Source organism: Pongo abelii, chromosome 5 (genome assembly GCF_028885655.2).
Source record: "Pongo abelii isolate AG06213 chromosome 5, NHGRI_mPonAbe1-v2.0_pri, whole genome shotgun sequence".
Lineage (NCBI taxonomy): Eukaryota > Metazoa > Chordata > Mammalia > Primates > Hominidae > Pongo > Pongo abelii.
Genome location: NC_071990.2, coordinates 35,843,577 through 35,862,152, shown reverse-complemented (window position 1 = coordinate 35,862,152; position 18,576 = coordinate 35,843,577). Strand labels below are relative to the sequence as shown.

The following is an 18,576-nucleotide window of genomic DNA, read 5'->3' as shown; positions in this document are numbered from 1 at the left end:
CAAATGTTTACTGTCCTATTGCAGCATCAGACACTAGTTCTGTCATTTATTGTCTCTCGGAGAAGACTAGCTACAATGAATGTTTTGCTTTCTTAATTATGCCTTTGTTACAGTTTGACTTTTTTTTTGGCATGGTTACTTCATTTATCTTTCCCAACATGTTTATTAGTAGCCAATCTTTTTCCCTCACTAATGATGGGTTATCACATCTAAAGAGAACTTTTGAAATTACTTATTTAATTTTAATATCAAGTACATACATCAAGCTGAAAAACAGCCTAGGAAACTAACGCACAGGCAGGAATCCTTGCAGAGTCTCTGGATTTCCTGTTTTGAAAACATTCAAACTTGATCAACCAAAAGCCACAACAAATGTACTGATAATTTCCTCCCCCACTAAATGTACTCTCCTTAAGGGAGGAAGATGATACTTCCAACAATAAACTTAAGACAAAAAAAAATCTGTTAACTAAGTTGTGAGCTACTAGGACAATAAATCTCTATGCTTGAGACATTCCACAATACATGAGAAATTTACTTTGCTCAGCAAATCTTTTTTTTTTATGAAAAGTGTTATTAGTCTAAATTTCTTGGGCAGAGTTTTAAATATTTAGAAATGCAAACTTTTTAGAACTCTTAACCTCCTTAGAAACATCAATTTTTACTCCAGTAAAAATATCTTTTTTTTTTTTTTTTTTTTTTGAGACGGTCTCACTCTGTCACCCAGGCTAGATTACAGTGCCGCAATTGCAATAACAACTCACTGCAGCCTCGAACTCCTAGGTTCAAGCAATCCTCCCACCTCAGCCTCTCGAGTAGCTGGGACTTATAGGTGTGCGTCACCACCCTCAGCGAATTCAGTAAAAATATCTTAAGCCTCAGACTCCCTGTAGAACCTCTCTAGTATGCATGTACAGTCATATGCTGCATAACATTTTGTTTAACAGCAGATTGCACATAGGACAGTGGTCCCGTGAGATTATAATTCCATATCTTTACTCTACCTTCTCAATGTTTAGATACACAAGTACTTACCATTGTGTTACAGTTACCTACAATATTCAGTACAATAATATGCTATAGAGATTTATAGCCTAGGAGCAATATGCTATACCACTTAGCCGAGGTTATAGTAGGCTGTACCATCTTGATTTGTGTAAGAACATTCTAAGATGTTCCCACAGTGATGAGAATACCTGATGACACATCTCTCAGAATGTATCCCCATCCTTAAGTGAAGCATGACTGTATTTGAAAAATTTTAAAGTTGAATTTATTTTTTAAATGTTTTCTAATTCAGAATGAACTTTCAATTTGCTACAAGTTAATTTTATCTAGAGCATTCTAAAAGTAAGTATAACAGAAGGAATTATCAGCATTTATGAGTGTGGGACATAAACTAAAATGCCATGTGCCAGCTCTACCAAGCCACTCCAGCTCTAGCCCTTGTTTGGAGGAGCTGACTCAAGAGTTAGGCTCTTTCTAGTTTGGCCCAAGTTTCCTAGACCCCATTCTGTGTCTGCAAGGGGGACACGTCAAGATGGTATTAATACTGGTGAGTTAAAAAAGAGTGGTGAGTACTCACTTCGGCAGCACATATACTAAAATTGGAACAGTACAGAGAAGATTTAGCAAACCAAAAGAAAAAAGAGAAGAAAAGGGTAGAACGCTTTAGAGCAGAAATGTCCAGGGGACATTTCAGCCCCTAGTGTCTACACCATTTCTGTTCATTCTTCAGTTTTTCTCATTTCTCAGGCCTGGGCTAGAGGTAATTCAATTAAATTATTAACTGCAGGAATTAGATTTGAAGCTGGTTTCTGGGCTATATTGATATTGAGAGTGATATTACCAGGTCATAGAATCATAGAATTTTAGAGGTTCATTGAGATCATGTAGTTCAAAAGTAGAATAAGTTAGATTTGAATTTTTATTTGGAAGGTAATAGTTGTTTTATTGGGCATGGAATGAGTACAACAGAACGAGTGATTTTTAGTCTCTCTACAAGTTGTTGATCTAAAGTAGATCAGCCAGTGTTAGAAAAGAAGCATTTTAGGAAATCTCTAGATTTGAATATAGGCTATTGTGTTGCAGAAGTAGAAATAAAGGATTTTCTTTTTATTTTTATTTATTTATTTATTTATTTTGAGATGGAGTCTCCCTCTGTTGCCCAGGCTGGAGGCTGGAGTGCAGTAGCACGATCTCGGTTCACTGCAACCTCCGCCTCCCAGGCTCAAGTGATTCTTGTGCCTCAGCCCAAGTAGCTGGGATTACAGGCACGTGCCACCACACCTGGCTATTTTTTGTATTTTTAGTAAAGATGGGATTTTGCCATGTTGGCCAGGCTAGTCTCAAACTCTTGACCTCAGGTGATCCACCCGCCTCGGCCTCCCAAAGTGTGGGATTACAGGCGTGAGCACCGCGCCCAGTCAGGATTTTCTTATGAAATCCAAATTATCATATTGCTTGGTGACTGTTATGCTGTCATACCAGCCATCCATTTTTCTTATTACATCAAAAACTTAACTTAAATAGAAAGAATACCCTTAATATTAAAAGTAGTTGTAAAGTTTCAGAGAATTGTTTTTCCTAGAAATAAAGAGTCTAGGCCAGACGTGGTAGCTCACGCCTGTAATCCCAGCATTTTGGGAGGCTGAGGTGGGTGGATCACCTGAGGTCAGGAGTTCGAGACCAGCCTGGGCAACGTGGTGAAACCCTGTCTCTACTAAAAATAACAAAATTAGCTGGGTGTGGTGGCACACACCTGTAATCCCAGCTACTTCAGAGGCTGAGACAGGAGAATTGCTTGAACCCAGGAAGTGGAGGCTGCAGTGAGCAGATATCGCGCCACTGCACTCCAGCCTGGGTGAGACAGAGCAAGACTGCGTCTCAAAAAAGAGTCTAACTCATCAAGAAAAAATAGATATCTGTATGCATTTTTTGTTTTATCTTAAAATATGAGAAAAAGCCTCTTATTTTAATATGAAATTACCCTGGGAATAAGCTTGGTAAATTGGGGTGGAACAGGGAATTAGGCCTCCCAAAATTGACCTCCTAACATTTCAGGGGAGGTTATTAAGTAATTTGATTTGTGAAGTTATAGTAGACTATTGATTCTTTCACACTTTACATTTATTATTTCCAGTAAGGGATATAGCTAAGATAGTTATTGATGTTGTTGTCTTTGGATTTACCATTTTTATTCAGATATATTTGTGAATGAAATTAGGACTCTTAAAGAAGAAGGAGCATCTTTATTCATTTAACCTTTGTATATCATTGGAGAAAGAGCCATTTAGTTGGTTTTTTGGCCCAAGCATCTGAAGCCAAGATGCAGTTACAGATGTTTATATATTTGATATTAAATTTGTGGCATTTGATAACTTTATTAAATAATCCAGCATTTCTTGACTTTGTATTATAGGTGAGGAAACTTCTGTCACATAGTAGACTTAGAATAAACCTGTGTTTCTGGTTTGTTACCTACTAAACTGTCTTATTGATACAAATATCAGTAATTACAAGTTTAACTTAAAACAGAAAGAAATATGGTTGCTCCTAAACTTTCAGACTGGGTAGACTAAGCTTCACCAAGACATACTGTGTGTGTCTCTTGATGAAATGAGAAAGGGGAAATGGTATTTGCTACATTGTCGACCAGTCATTTATCACCTCACTGAATGAGCCAGTCCTAAGAAGCGGCTCTGTTGACTCTCCTGTCTCCTCGCCCTCAGTCCACCTGGAAGGCCGCTGTGGTGGAAGGATGTTCGACTGCAGAGATGTGGCATTCACTGTGGGCGAAGGAGAAGACCACGACATTCCAATTGGAATTGACAAAGCTCTGGAGAAAATGCAGCGGGAAGAACAATGTATTTTATATCTTGGACCAAGGTAAGCAGCATACCAGTTTGGAACACAGTGAAGTCACCTAAAGGACAGGGATATGCTTGCTTTTTCATTCAGTGTTTTGGCATTTTCAGTGAAGTTAATCCAACAACGGAAACAATTGAATCAGGCTGCAGTTAGTCATCACGTAAATTAATGGGCCTTACAATATCATAGAGGTTTGTGAGCATGTCTACTTGATTGATATATGTTCAGAATAGGTCTTACAGCCACTTTTTGCTTTTGTGATGATTTGTTTTGCCTGCAGTATTGCCAAGACAGGCAGCTATGGACCCTTCTCATATGTGGTTCTCTCACCCCCTCTTCCCTTTTCTCTAAATTAGGAGGCAGGAAAACATGGGGGTTGGGAGTCAAAGAAGCATTTGGATGATTTACTACCACTTGAACGTGCGCCACTTGTTCTTATATAGAGTCCCTGAAAAAAAAAAAAGCACATTCTTCCTGGATCTAAAGGCAACGGAGATGACTCATTTTTTGCCTAAATTTTTCCCATCATAAGGATATCCATTAGCACTTCCAAGCTTAGAACCATCAGACACTGACAGTCTCTCTTGTGAAAACATGTTTAGTATTATTTTTAGATCTAAAATTATACCATGAATCCAACCCTTCTGTCTTGAGAAACAGACCCCTGAGAGAACCCAGGGTGTTTTGATTTTGTCTGCATGAGAGTGCATCTGCTTATCTAGTGTATCCTCCCTCCGGCTCCATGGATTTCAGACAGTGGGATTCTGAGTTACTGAGAATCTTGATGACCTGCACTTGCCAGTAGGTGATGTTAAGCCTTTTGTGGTGTCATTTTGTAGACTCTGTAGTAATCTAACGGCAGTGTACCTTTGCCCCAGCACTTGATCCATAATCATATATATATATTTTTTGAGATGGAGTCTTGCTCTGCCACCCAGGCTAGAGTGCAGTGGCACGATCTTGGCTCACTGCAACCTCTACCTCCGGGTTCAAGCAATTCTCCTGCCTCAGCCTCCCGAGTAGCTGGGATTACAGGCGCCCGCCACCATGCCTGTCTAATTTTTGTATTTTTAGTAGAGACGGGGTTTCACCATGTTGGCCAGGCTGGTCTCGAATGCCCGACTTCAAGTGATCCTCCCATCTTGGCCTCCCAAAGTGCTGGGATTCCAGGTGTGAGCCACCACGCCCAGCCCATAATCATATTTTTGAGGTGATGTTCTAGCCATGCAACTACCACTTGAAAATCCTTCCAAAATGCTCTACCTTGAACTCTTTATAGCCGTCACTGAGGCACCCTTTGTATAATGCCTTCTTTTTCTCTAGCTGGTTCCTCTTTCCACTAACTGTAGCCCCCACTTCAATGTGTCTTATTTATATTAATATTTACTCGATATTTGTAGTTTATTCTTAGGTGAAACTAATTCTGTTTCTAGGAGATACTTCTTAAAATTCAGATAGAGCATAGAAAAAGCTATCTCTTCCATATCCAAATAATCTCTAATTACTTTTTTTTTTTTGGTAACAGGATCTCACTCTGTCACCCAGGCTGAAGTGCAGTGGCACAGTCATGCTCACTGCAGCCTCAACCTCCAGGGCTCAGGTGATCCTCCCACTTCAGTCTCTGGAGTAGCTGGGACTACAGGTGTGCACTACCACACCCGGCTACTTTTTGTATTTTTTGTGGAGACAGGGTTTTGCCATGTTGCCCAGGATGGTTTCCAACTCCTAGACTCAAGTGATCCGCCTGCCTCACCCTCCCAAAGTGCTGGGATTGATTACAGGCATGAGCCACTGCGCCAGGCCATCTCTGATTACTTTTAATCAGCATTTCAAAATTACAGTAGTTCTAAACTCAGAGAGGTGAATTTATGTGTAATGTATATTTTCAAAATTTAAGCTCCCTTAGGATAACTTCTGTATGTATTATGACAACGTAATGTTATATGAACTAGTTTATATACATTACATTTTAGCCTGGCTGACAAGGCAGTTGTGGGAACAGATGTCTCAAGTTTAATGACAAAGAAAAATAGAAATTGTCTTTATATTTTTTAACGCAAACAGTTCTTTTCAGATTTAAACTGTTTGTTGTATCATTAGTGGTTAGAGCTTGCTCTGTGCACTTGGCCAAGGCACTTAACCCTCCTAAGCCTCAGTTTCCCCTCTGTAAATGCAGATGACAGTATCCACCTCATAAAGTTATGGAGAGCTAAATGAAATCCTGCACGTGTAGGGCACACATGAGCCCGCAGTGTGTGAGCTTTTGTTGCTATTGTGACTGCTCACCTTCTCTTCCATTTTACCCTCGGACCACAAGAAAAAGGAAATCCTGTTTAACATGAGATCGATTTTTCAGATCTTTTCAGGCATAAAAGTTGTCAATAGGTTTTCATAAATTTCTAGGTATAAAAGTTTTTTATGAGTTTTATGGAAATAATTTAGCATATTTAGAAAGGAACATTATTTTTGTTCAAGGTGTTGGTATGTTGAGGAATTATGTGAAGTGCATTCTCTGTAATATGAGACTGCTGCATATGCATTGCGTAGTACTACATTTATATGTAGAAAACCCCTACATGCTATATATATGTGTGTGTATGCATACTGTGTGTGTGTGTAGAAAACCCCTATATGCTAAGCATGTTTTCAGTGCATGCAGTGAATTTACTTGTTTTATTCAGGTTCCCACTTTCATAAAACATTGCATCTAAATGTTGCTATAAGTATGGCTGTTGCAGAAAATATCTGCAAATAGCTCTTAGGGTCATCTGTATTTCATTCTCCAGGAAATTTCCAAGGCAGACCTTCTCTTTGACTCTGATACTCTGATAGACTCTCGGGAAGAATGTTTTCTTTCTGGCCCTCCCCCACCCCCCGAGACAGGGTCTCACTCTGTCACCTAGGCTGGAGTACGGTGGCATAATCTGTAGCCTCGAACTCCTGGGCTCAAGGGATCCTCCCACCTCAAGCTCCTGGGTAGCTGGGACTACAGGTGTGCTCCATCCTGCCTGGCTAATTTTTTTCATTTTGTGGAAACAGGGTCTTACTATGTTGTCCAGGCTGGTCTCAAACTCCTGGGCTCAAGCAGTCCTCCAGCCTCAGCCTCCCAAAGTGCTTGGGATTACAGGTGTGAGCCACCACGCCTGGCCTAGAATGTCTTCATAATAAGAAAGTCATAAAACATTTCCAGACAATCCCTTTTTCTTTCTCCTCATTGGGATAATATCTTCCCTTTGTATTGTTTTAAATACTGAGACTAATAAATCTTTTTTGTTTTAGGTAAAGTGTATATAGTTTTAACTTTTTTTTCCTTCCTTTCCTTATGTTTCTGTCACACATGAACCCCAAACAAAAACACAGGCTATTGGTCAGGCGAGGTGGCTCACACCTGTAGTAATCCCAGCACTTTGGGAGGCCGAGGCGGGAGGATCACTTGAGGTCAGGAGTTCGTGACCAGCCTGGCCAACATGGTGAAACCCTGTCTCTACTAAAAATACAAAAATTAGCTGGGCGTGGTGGTGCGTGCCTGTAATTCCAGCTACTTGGGAGGCTGAGGCAGGAGAATCACTTGAACCCAGGAGGCGGAGGTTGCAGTGAGCTGAGATCATGCCACTGCACGATGCCTGGGGTGACAGAGTGAAATTCTTGTCTCAAAAATAAAAATAAAAAAACAGGCTACCAAGAGCCATAGTGTCTAGTTATGAGGCAGTATGAGTCAAAAAAAACTGATCTTCTGGGGACACACAGGGTCTGAATTTAAACCCTGGCTCTACCACTGCCTCTTTGTGTGACTTCTCAGGAAGCACTCTGTTTCTTTATCTGTAAAAAGGGAGCAGTTGATAAGAGCTTATAGTCCAAGTGCTTCTTACATGCACATTAAGGCTTAATGGTCATTAATAGTCATTATTTGTATCTCTGTTCTCTGGAGGAAACTCTTAATTCAAGGGCATTAACGCTGAATTCCTTCTGTTACTGTAGTCTAGATTATCTTTTGGTTAGGTCCTGGGATTCCTCTTGTGGTGTTTTGTTTTTTAGTCAGATAAGTTGGGTGCCCTGGTTCCTTCTTCACCCAGGCTGACAACTTCCTGTGTAATATGGAAGTCAGGATAGGTGCTGCCAGAATATCTTGGTGTGGGCTTCCACCTCTGCAGGATCATGTGCGCCACACGTATCTTGACTGAATCGCTTCATTTTAGCCTGGGAGAGATTGCAGAAATAATATTTTTCTTTAGTCTTCTTTAATCCCATCAATAATAGGACACTTGGTGCCTCCCTTGTACAGCCCCACATTCCCCACCCACCTTCCTCTAAGGCAGATTTTCTCATCCTCAGCACTGTTGACACTTTGGGCTTTCTAATCCTTGGTCATAGGGGGCTGTCACATGCATTGTAGAATAGCCGGCAGTATTCCTGGCCTCTTCCCACCAGATACCAGTAGCACCCCCATAGTTGTGACAACCCATAATATTTCTAGACATTGCCAGAGGTTTCCTGGAGGGAAGAGGAGTTAAAATCACCCTGGTTGAGATCCGCTGGTCTAAGGCAAATGCCAGATCATTTGTTGCATTTGCAACTGCTTAGCACAAGACTCCAAATATAACATGCTCTCAGAAAATATGTGCTTAGCAAGGACTCACCTACCTACCTGGGTAGTTAAGGAATTTTTTTTTTTAATTTATCAGATGGCAGAAACAAGATAGTAGATATATACATCTAAGAGCTCAAAGTAGAAAATTAGGCATCACTTCTTAAAATTGGTCACTAGTAATTATGTCCTTTTTTATGTCTTTGTGGAAGATACCCTTTGCCCCACTCCTCATTCCTACCAGCTCTTGTATCTCTATTCCTCTTTCTGGTTCCAGCTTCCATTTTCTGTGTAACAGTGGAGGTGAGTGAGTAAGCATTTTTATTCCTGGAAAATTCAGGCAAAGGGTAAAGAAAGTGGTGCAAGCAACAAAATTTGAGTGTTCCCACTCTAGTCCCTTTGCCCCAGAGAAAACTGGAGGTATTAGATTAACTCGGTTTTGACATCTTTCAACCTGTACCTTGAAAGCTTGAGTTTACTAAGTTTTTTGTAATACCATTTCATATATTAAAGAACAACTTGGCTTGCAACAAATGGGAACAGAATATATTTCAGTGAATACTTGACTAATATGCTGGGCCTTGTTCTAAACACTGGGAAACAGTTGAACCAGACAGAGCTCTGCTACAGCCCCCATTCTAGTAAATATCTGCTTCCCGAATACATTTAATTTGCTGGCGATCTTACATGATCCCAAGAAAACAAATATATATGTCCTCAGTTAATTTTTTCCATAAGTTTTGGCTAAAAGGTATAGAATCCTACACTCTGATAGCTACAAGCCATAAGAATATTTCTCTAGAGATGGTGTCAGAACTTGCTAGGGCAGCTATTTTTGAGTATATCATTATGTTATTTGTGTTCCTTCATGTACTTTTAAAAAACTTAAATAGTGTGAAAACTTTTCTCTCTTGATGTGTGAGCCTTTCCCCTTCACTTATGTGACTGGAAGTGGTACTACTAGAAGTGACAGCACTTTAAAGTTAAAAGCTTATTAAAAAATACTTCCCATGAGTACCACTCTAACAATTACAGTGGCTGTGTCTTCTCTGTCCTTTCTGCTGATAAAACTTAGGGGAAAATTCCTGGCAGCTAAATCATGGCCATTTTATTTAAAAAAAAAAAAAAAAAACTAGATATAAAATCAAGTGGAGAAAAAGGCAGTGACATTTAAAATCCCATGAATCAAGCTGCCCCAAGGAGTACAGGTGTTGCATTACATGTGAATGTGAAGGAGAAAAGAAAACTAAACCTAGCCTGGTTTCTAAGAAAACTGTAGCAGTGAAGATACTTCACACTGTATCTTCTGGTCAACATCTGGTCTGTCTTCAGGGTCTCTGACACATGTAGCTTGCAAATGATAGCTTTGTTGATGCCTCAAAATACTGAAGGAAGTGCCTGGAAATACACCAATTCTTTTAAAGTTTTATTTTTTACTCTCCATTTCAGATATGGTTTTGGAGAGGCAGGGAAGCCTAAATTTGGCATTGAACCTAATGCTGAGCTTATATATGAAGTTACACTTAAGAGCTTCGAAAAGGTGAGAAAATACCAACTTCCTTAAAATTATGGTAGGTTTCTTCTCCATCCACTTCCTATAAATCAGTATCTTATCTTAATAGGTGGTATAGATAGATGGTGTTTATTCATTATCAAGTTTGTCTCTTGCCTCCAACACTGCTGCTGAAGAGTAGAACAACTGACATAGCACAGCTGATATACAACGAAGGAGCTCCGTGTTCTTATTTTTTTCCTATGTGTCAGCTTTTTTTTTTTTTTTTAAACTTTTTTGGGTAGAATCCAAGACTTGTTCCCTTATTTGTTCCTAGACTTGTTCTTTTTGTACTTTTTTTTTTCCTGGGTTGAGGACAGAAAGGTTCACGTTCTGCCAAGTGGCTCCTTGGGGGAGTGGGGTGCAGCTTTTCAGAGCTGAACGGATTGTATCCTTCACAGGAGTCACGAAGAGGCCTGCACTGTGGCTCCAAGTTGTTATCCCAACTGCAAGTCCTCGAGGGCCACTAGGCTCTGTGACCAGGGATACAAGAAAGAAACCAGCCAACCCGAAGCCTTTTTTTTTTTTATACTTCTCCAAGTAGAGAAGAGAGAATTTGTCAGTTGCCTTGGATTCCAGAAACAGCATGCCTCCTTGAACATATTTCCATCTCAGTTTCACTCTGGAGGCTCCCAGCAGCAGCTGAACTGGACACACACAGCATATACCTGAGCTAGGTATGCTATTGTCTTCGGCCACGTGCCCCTGGCATTTCCAAAGCCCCACCCTTTGTGGAGCTCAAGGACTGCATTTGTGTTCCTTTTTTATTCCTGCACAGTGCTACCTTCACGTTCTGTACATTAAACTTTTTTTTTTTCGAGATAGGGTCTCACTCTGTCACCCAGGCTGGAATACAGTGAGCGCGATCATAGGTCACTCCAGCCTCAACTTCCTGGGCTCAAGCAATCCTCTCACCTCAGCCTCCCAAGTAGCTGGGACTACAGGCACATGCCACCACGCCCAGCTAATTTTGTTTATTTTTTGTAGACATGGGGTCTCACTGTGTTGCCCCAGCTGGTCTCAAACTCCTGGGCTCGAGCCATCCTCCTGCCTTGGCCTCCCAAAGTGCTGGGATTATAGGGGTGAGCCACTGTGCCTGGCCACATTAAGCACATTAATATAAATGGAAACATGACCATTTATATTTTGTTGGATTCAGAAAAGAAATCGTTGTCCTGTAGGCCTGTACCTTTGGGCTGAGAAAGTGAGGGGAGCCCTGCTTTGGGATTCACCCCCAGTAGTGACATTCCTAATCATACCCCTTCCACTTCATGTTCCCCCAAACAAACATATGCTGTGATTATGACCACTGGTTGTTGTCATGTAACCTCTTCTGAAGGCCTGCTAGCTCAGCACTGATCCCCCAATGCTGTCGTCATAGCATATGGTGTTTTTTTATTGTTAAAGAGAGAGAAGATAATCTTTAGCATGTGGTTATTTAGACCTACGGCTTTACTATTTCCATTTTCATAAAGCAGCCTCTTGCCCCTTCCTTCTCATGGCCCAGTGGACATTGCTTATTTAGGAGCACTCTCCCAGTGGTGTGCCACAGCAAGCCTGTGCTCTGTCATCACTCCAAGTGTATATTCATGCACTGCTGCTTGGTATATTTGAAATCACATGAAGGTATATGATGTTGTTTGGGGCAATGTGATTTAATCCTCTGCCTTGTTAAGAATAGACTAGGCCAGGCTGGGCGCTGTGGCTCATCATGCCTGTAATCCCAGCACTTTGGGATGCTGAGGTAGGTGGATCACCTGAGGTCAGGAGTTCGAGACCAGCCTGGCCAACATGGTGAAACCCCATCTATGCTAAAAATAGAAAAATTAGCTGGACATGGTGGCAGGTGCCTGTAATCTCAGCTATTCGGGAGGCTGAGGCAGGCGAATCGTTTGAACCCAGGAGGTGGAGGTTGCCGTGAGCCGAGATCGCGCCGCTGCACTCCAGCCTGGGAGACAGAGCAAGACTCTGTCTCAAAAAAAAAAAAAAAAAAAAAATATATATATATATATATATATATACACACACACACACACACACACATTATAGGCATGGTGGCTCACACCTATAATCCCAGCACTTTGGGAGGCCGAGGCAGGATTACTTGAGCCCAGGAGTTCAAAACCAGCTTGGGCAACATAGTGAGACCCCCTCTCTGCAAAAAAATTTAAAATTTTCCCGGGTGTGGTAGCACGTTCCTATAGTCCCAGCTACTCAGGACTCCAAGATAGGAGGATGGCTTGAGCCCAGGAGTTTGAGACCAGCCTGAGCAACATAGTGAGACCCCGTCTCTACCAAAAAAAAAAAAAAATTAGCTAGACATGGTGGCACATGCCTGTGGTCCCAACTGCTCGGGAGGCTGAGGCAGGAGGATTGCTTGAGCCTGGGAAATCGAGGCTACAGTGAGCCGTGATCGTGCCACTGCACTCCAGCCTGGACGACAGAGCAAGATCCTGTCTCAAAAAAAGAAAAAATAAAAGAGTATCCTGTCTCAAAAAAAGAAAAAATAAAAAACAATTCCATAAAGACTGAAGCCAACCTAAGAAATACAAAGAGACTTATGTTCTTTGTTTTTGTTTTTTGGGTGCTAAAACCTGGAATTGAACCATAACTAGGTTTTTGAGTAATTTGAGCTACATTATTAGGAAGCAGAATTACATGAGTTGCCAGAAAGATGAGTAACCCTTTCATTATTCACTTTTAAAAAGTAGAGGATAGTCACTGGGCACAGTGGCTCATGCCTGTAATCCCAGCACTTTAGGAGGCTGAGGTAGGTGGATCACCTGAGGTTGGGAGTTTGAGACCAGCCTGACCAACATGGAGAAACCCCGTCTTGACTAAAAATACAAAAAATTAGCCAGGCATGGTGGTGCATGCCTGTAATCCCAGCTACTCCAGAGGCTGAGGCAGGAGAATCACTTGAACCCGGGAGGCGGACGTTGCGGTGAGCCAAGATCACACCATTGCACTCCAGCCTGGACAACAAGAGCGAAACTCCGTCTCAAAAAAAAAAAAAAATTAATAATAATAATAATAAAAGTAGAGGATAGCAGGGGCTGTGACACCAGGAACACACACTTGTTATCTTTTGAATAGAGAGAATTTTAGTTACCCATTTAAACTTCATAATTTATATGCAGTAAATAGCACTGACCACACCCACTGTCACTTTTCCTAAAGGCTCCCAGATTGTTCTCTTGACTCTATGATCCTTCTAAATCCAGCTTGTAAATGGCAAGTGCAGTTATTTCTGGATTTGTATCTGTAATGGTAGCAGTAATAATACACACAATACAAGCTAGCAGATGATAATGAAGTCATTTATTTATGGCTCTAAAGGGATATTTTTGCATGAGCTTTACTCCCAGTTATGTTTTGCTTGAAGTCCCCCCAGTATACATCTGCAAGTTGATACAATTTAGCAGTATTATTAGTATATCTGGTTGTTTTAGAGTGGTGAGACAACCTGACCCAGAATTTTGAAAATTCTGTATGAATATACAAACTACAACTTGACTACAGTCATATTCCCATTTTAGAGTTGAAAAACAGGCTTGAGAGAAACAGCCTAGTGGAGAGGTTTGCAGAGGGAGATAAGGCATGGCCTTAACTTTGTGTGGCTTCACCTTATATTTCTAAAGATTCACTTTGTAGCAATGCTTACCAGAGTATGTTCCTTACTGTGTTTTTGCGGCTCCTCTCTCTTGAGCAACATTGTTCAAGCTGCAGCATGGTCATGATGGAAAGTGAGTTCTTAAAACAGTGTGAAGAAGCACTGGCCTACCAGTAAATTGGCAGTGACACACAATTTCAACAGCCAGAGTGTTTTCAGTTTGGAGTATCTTCTAGAATTAGCTGCTCTTTGTTCCAGTAGGCCTCAACTGATGCTTTTCTCTCTGTTCATCTAACCATTGTCACAAATTTACACACAGGCCAAAGAATCCTGGGAGATGGATACCAAAGAAAAATTGGAGCAGGCTGCCATTGTCAAAGAGAAGGGAACCGTATACTTCAAGGTGTGTGAGTCCCTGTACAATCCTTTCCATCTCAAAGAATTTATTCAAGTGTCAGTGAATTGTGCTGATATTCCCTACTCTGAATTTTATCAACACTATGCTTGTAAGAATAAGCTGCAATTTTTACAAATCTGTCATTTTCAATATGAAAAATGGTGAGAAAACAATCGTGGGAAAAAAAAGTACAGATTCTTCTTTTACACATTCTGCTCTAGATTGTAACCTTCCATACAGGTAGACCAGGTCTGGCATCCCCACCCACCACAGTATCACTCACTCCTAAAGCATCTTGCTTGGTACATAGTTGGCACTCAACAAGTGTTTTTGGAATGAAAAAAGAATGAATAGAATAATTGTTAGCAAAGAATGGAATTCATAGGGGTAAGTTTCACATCATTTTTCTTTCTTCCTTTTTTTTTTTTTTTTTTGTGTGAGAGGCAGGGTCTCCCTTTCTTTCTCAGGCTGGTCTCAAACTTCTAGCCTCAAGCAATCCTCCCACCTCAGCTTCCCAAAGTGCTGAGATTACAGGCGTGAGCCACTGCACCAGGCCCATCTTCCTTTATACTGTCTTGATGAAGTCACTAGAGCATACGACAAAAGGACAGAGAACATGCACAGATTTCAAAAGAAACTCACAGGGTAGTATTGATTGCTTCTAATGGCCAAGATGATTCCTGCACACTTGCTTTTATGAGGAATCTCCGGATATTCCTGAATGATATTCATCATAAATTGCTTCTCAGAAACCTTTCTTGGAGCATCTAGGAGTGTGATATTTTCTCACTTAGATCTTAAACCTCTAGATGTAAGAAAAAAAGAAACTGCCCTTCATTCTGTTGTAATCAGTGTTCTACCCATTGCTTCCCCACCTCAAATATATGCCGTCTCCATGTCAAGCAGAAAGGGCTTAGTGATGAGAATTAGAGGGAGAATGGGAGTTCTGTCAAGGTTTCTTTCGTTTTCTGCCACTGCGATACAGAAATTAGATGTTTTTCAGCAGTATAAGGCAGTGAGGCATAAGTGTACTTTAACAAGTCTTTATGGGGCATCTGCTATAAGACATGCTATTATTAAGTTACAATCTTGTCAGGAGGGAGGAGTGGCAATGTTAATCCAAATGAAACAACTAGAGAATTATGTAAGAATATATAATCAACCCAAAATTAACACAGCCAGAGGGCACCGTGTGTTTTTGGAATTTGAGCTGAGACAATATTGGGTCATGAAATCAGTTTTGTGGAAGTGTATTGCAATATGTTATAAGAATCAGTTTTGTTGCATAAAACTTTGCTTGTGTATGAGTAAGTAGTGGATTGCATATTTCTTACTGTGAGTGGTATTCAAACAAATTTAAAATCATGGGTTTAGATAACATATTTATATATTTATACTTATTTATCATTATTTACTATGTATACTAAACTCTTATGGATCACCAGAAAGCATTGGGGTATGATAGAATAAGCTCAGAATTGGGAAAAATGGGCTTTATTGCTCTTCAAATGATTTAGTCATTTAAGGTCCAAAGAGGTTATATTTTCAAGTGAAAAATAGGGGAGTTAGAATAGGTGTTCCCCAAGTTTCCTTCCAGCCTGAATTTCTGTGAGTTTCTAAACTCTCAAGAACAAGTGTTTTTTTTTTTTGTTTGTTTTGTTTTGTTTTTAATTCTAATTGAGGTATATTGGATACTTCAATAACCCACTTAAGATTCCAGGTGGGTTATTTGTATATCCAAATACATAAATACACTAGAGTGAAAAATGTTTCTACAAAATTTCTTAAGATTGTGAGTCCTTAACGGTATTTTCTATATTTCTGAAGTCCATAAAAATCCTTAAGTATATTTTTTCTCAATACTTCTAAATAGAATATTAACAGTTTGGGAAGATTTGAGGCTTTTGGCCTTTGACTAGAAGTATATCGATTCAGTATAGTAAAACAGCTCAGCTATTCAGAGGCTCTAATTGGTGCTATGATACAGAATTTTGGAGAACATTATTGGTAATGAAATAATTTTATGAAGCCGTGTGTCATATAGCTGTGTTCTGAATATATACAGAGAGATGGCCAGAATTAGTGATCAGTAGCAGAAAGCAATGAGTGTCTGTACTGTTACTTAACTTTGTTGCTTATCAGCATCAGAACTGCAAGAGTGATACTATTATGAACCTTCTTAAAATTACCAATCTTTGGATAAAATCTGGATCAGCAGTCACACACATGGAAAAAATTATTTTTAACATGGAATTTGATAGGCAAAATCTTTCAAAACATTAGTCCATTGGGGAAAAATTAATGAAAGGTTCAAAACCACTGACCTGAGACTTTTCTCCCAGAATGTCTCTGAACATTTTGTACCACTGAAAACTTCCCTGGAGGCACCTTTATAATTATAGGTAAAAGATCCCAGCAGTATTCCTAGCTTTAGCTGTAAAACTTCAAAATGGTTAGTAGACAGTTGCCTGTACATACTCCCTTCCCAACTCAGGGCAGGTTTCAATCTGCCATACTGCCCTCCCGGGCCTTGTCTTTCCAGGGTGTCTGACTTGGCATGTTATGCATTTGCACAGAGTCCAGATGTGTAGGTGAGAGCAGAGATGGGCTGAACTAAAGATCTGTATTTCATGCCATCTGCATATTGCAGTTCTGTTTCCATTGATCTGTTGGTTTGGTTTATACCTAAATGGGTAAAGCCTCTCTCCTCATTAGGGTTGAATTGTACTCAGCTTTTAAGTGGGAATGATTTTGCCGTTGGAGATGTAAAGTCCTCGTTTCAACCTCTGAATACTAAAGAGAAGAAAAATAGAGAACTCTTTATTTGGCTCTGAAAATAAGTACAGGTAACAGCATATTAAGCCAGGCATTGTGCAAGCGAGTTAAACAGACACGATTTTTGCCCTCATAGCTGACAGTGTTCTGCAGGACAGGAGCATTAACTCACACCTGGTCAATGTTTTTCTTTTTTTCTGACTTGGCAGCAGAGTGGCAAGAAGGCTAAGGACACTGAAGTGATGTGGGATTCTTGCGCCCCCTTGTGCTGCTCCTGGGAAGAAAGCATTTCTAAAACAAACTAGTTGAGGAGAATTGTTCAACCTCTAAACTCTTCAGATAAATCGGGCTTTGCTATATTTTCACCACCCTTGCTGTTCCAAGATACCAGTAATGTGATTTAGAAACAAGCCGTTTATGACTCTAGGATTTGATGTTTTAAAAAAATTCCTCAGAAGAGTCCACCCTGTCTTTTATCTCTTTCCTTTAGTGCAGAATTTTTCAACCTCAGTACTATCAACATTTGGAGTGGGATAATTCTTGATTGTGTGGGGCTGTCTTGTGCATTGTAGAATATTTAGCAGCATTCCTGGCCTCTGCCCATTAGATGCCAGTAGCATCCTACCCAGTTATGACAACTAAAAATGCCTCCAGACCTGCCAGGTGTTCCCTGGGGGGCAAAATCACCCCCCCAGTTGAGAACTGCTTTAGTACCTCAGAAGCAGGGAATACAAGATAGACCTTTCACTCATTGGAAGTCGAAGTCTAAATAAAGTTACATGATATATATGCAAGAGCTTTCAAAAAATTAAAATGCCCTATAAATGTAAAGGAACTATTAAGAAGTCTAATACCTGTTTTTTGTGTTTTGTTTTGTTTTCATAGCCTTCTACCATTCTGATTATTCAGAACCTATTGAAATGATAAGATCTAGGTTTTTGTCCTCCCTGGCTCTTCTTTTCTTTCCCTATACAATATATTAGGAGATAATCAGAAAAGTTAATTGATGCATTAGAGAGGGAGGAGGAGAGAGGATGAAGAAATGAGGCATGACAGGGGAAATGCCTGTCCTTCCTAGCTCATCTCAGTGAAACACCACCTTTCATTTCCACTCACACCTTTTTTGCTCCCAATGATAGCAAAAGGTTTTGTTGTTGGTATTGTTTTTAGAGAGAGAGAGGGTCTTACTCTGTCACCCAGGCTGGAGTGCAGTGGCACAAGCATAGCTAACTGCAGCTTCGAACTCCTGGACTCAAGAGATCCTCCTGCCTCAGCTTCCCAAAGTGCTGGGACTATAGGCGTGAGCCACCACACCATTTTAGAAAAAGTTTTGATTCCATATTTATATTCCTTTGATTTCAATATTTACTCAACCAACCTTTATTAAAGACCTCTTGGTGCTAAACCCTGAATATTCCAAAAGGGAGAGGACAATGCTGCCTGTCCTCAAAGACCAGCAAGAGAAAAGGCAGTGACAGAAAGAAAATGCCGACCTGAAACTGGTGAGGACTTTATTCTTATTTTTCTGTAGCATCCAAAAAAGGAGTGGTAGGCCTAAGACTATGACAAAATGTAAGTATTGTCTTAGCTTGAGCTGCCATAGCAAAATACCATACACTGGGTGGCGCCAACAACAGGAATTTACTTCTGGAGACTGTAAGTCCAAGATCAAGGTGTCAGCAGGGTCAGTGTCGGGGGAGGGCCTCTTCTCTGGTTCCTTGCAGCTCCCTTCTTGCTGTGTTCTCACGTGGCCTTTCCACGTGCATGTGAGTGGAGAGAGGGCA

At 40.5% G+C, this 18,576-nt stretch overlaps 1 protein-coding gene across 2 annotated transcripts in view; it reads left to right on the top strand.

The window, feature by feature from the left end:
• FKBP5 (FKBP prolyl isomerase 5) overlaps positions 1 to 18,576 on the top strand; it is a 111,802-nt gene that overhangs the window by 84,233 nt on the left and 8,993 nt on the right. For both annotated transcript variants that reach the window (XM_054556722.2, NM_001131217.1), the window contains 3 exon segments: positions 3,732 to 3,888; positions 9,905 to 9,995; positions 13,940 to 14,023. In XM_054556722.2, coding sequence (XP_054412697.1) covers positions 3,732 to 3,888; positions 9,905 to 9,995; positions 13,940 to 14,023 — 332 coding nt within the window.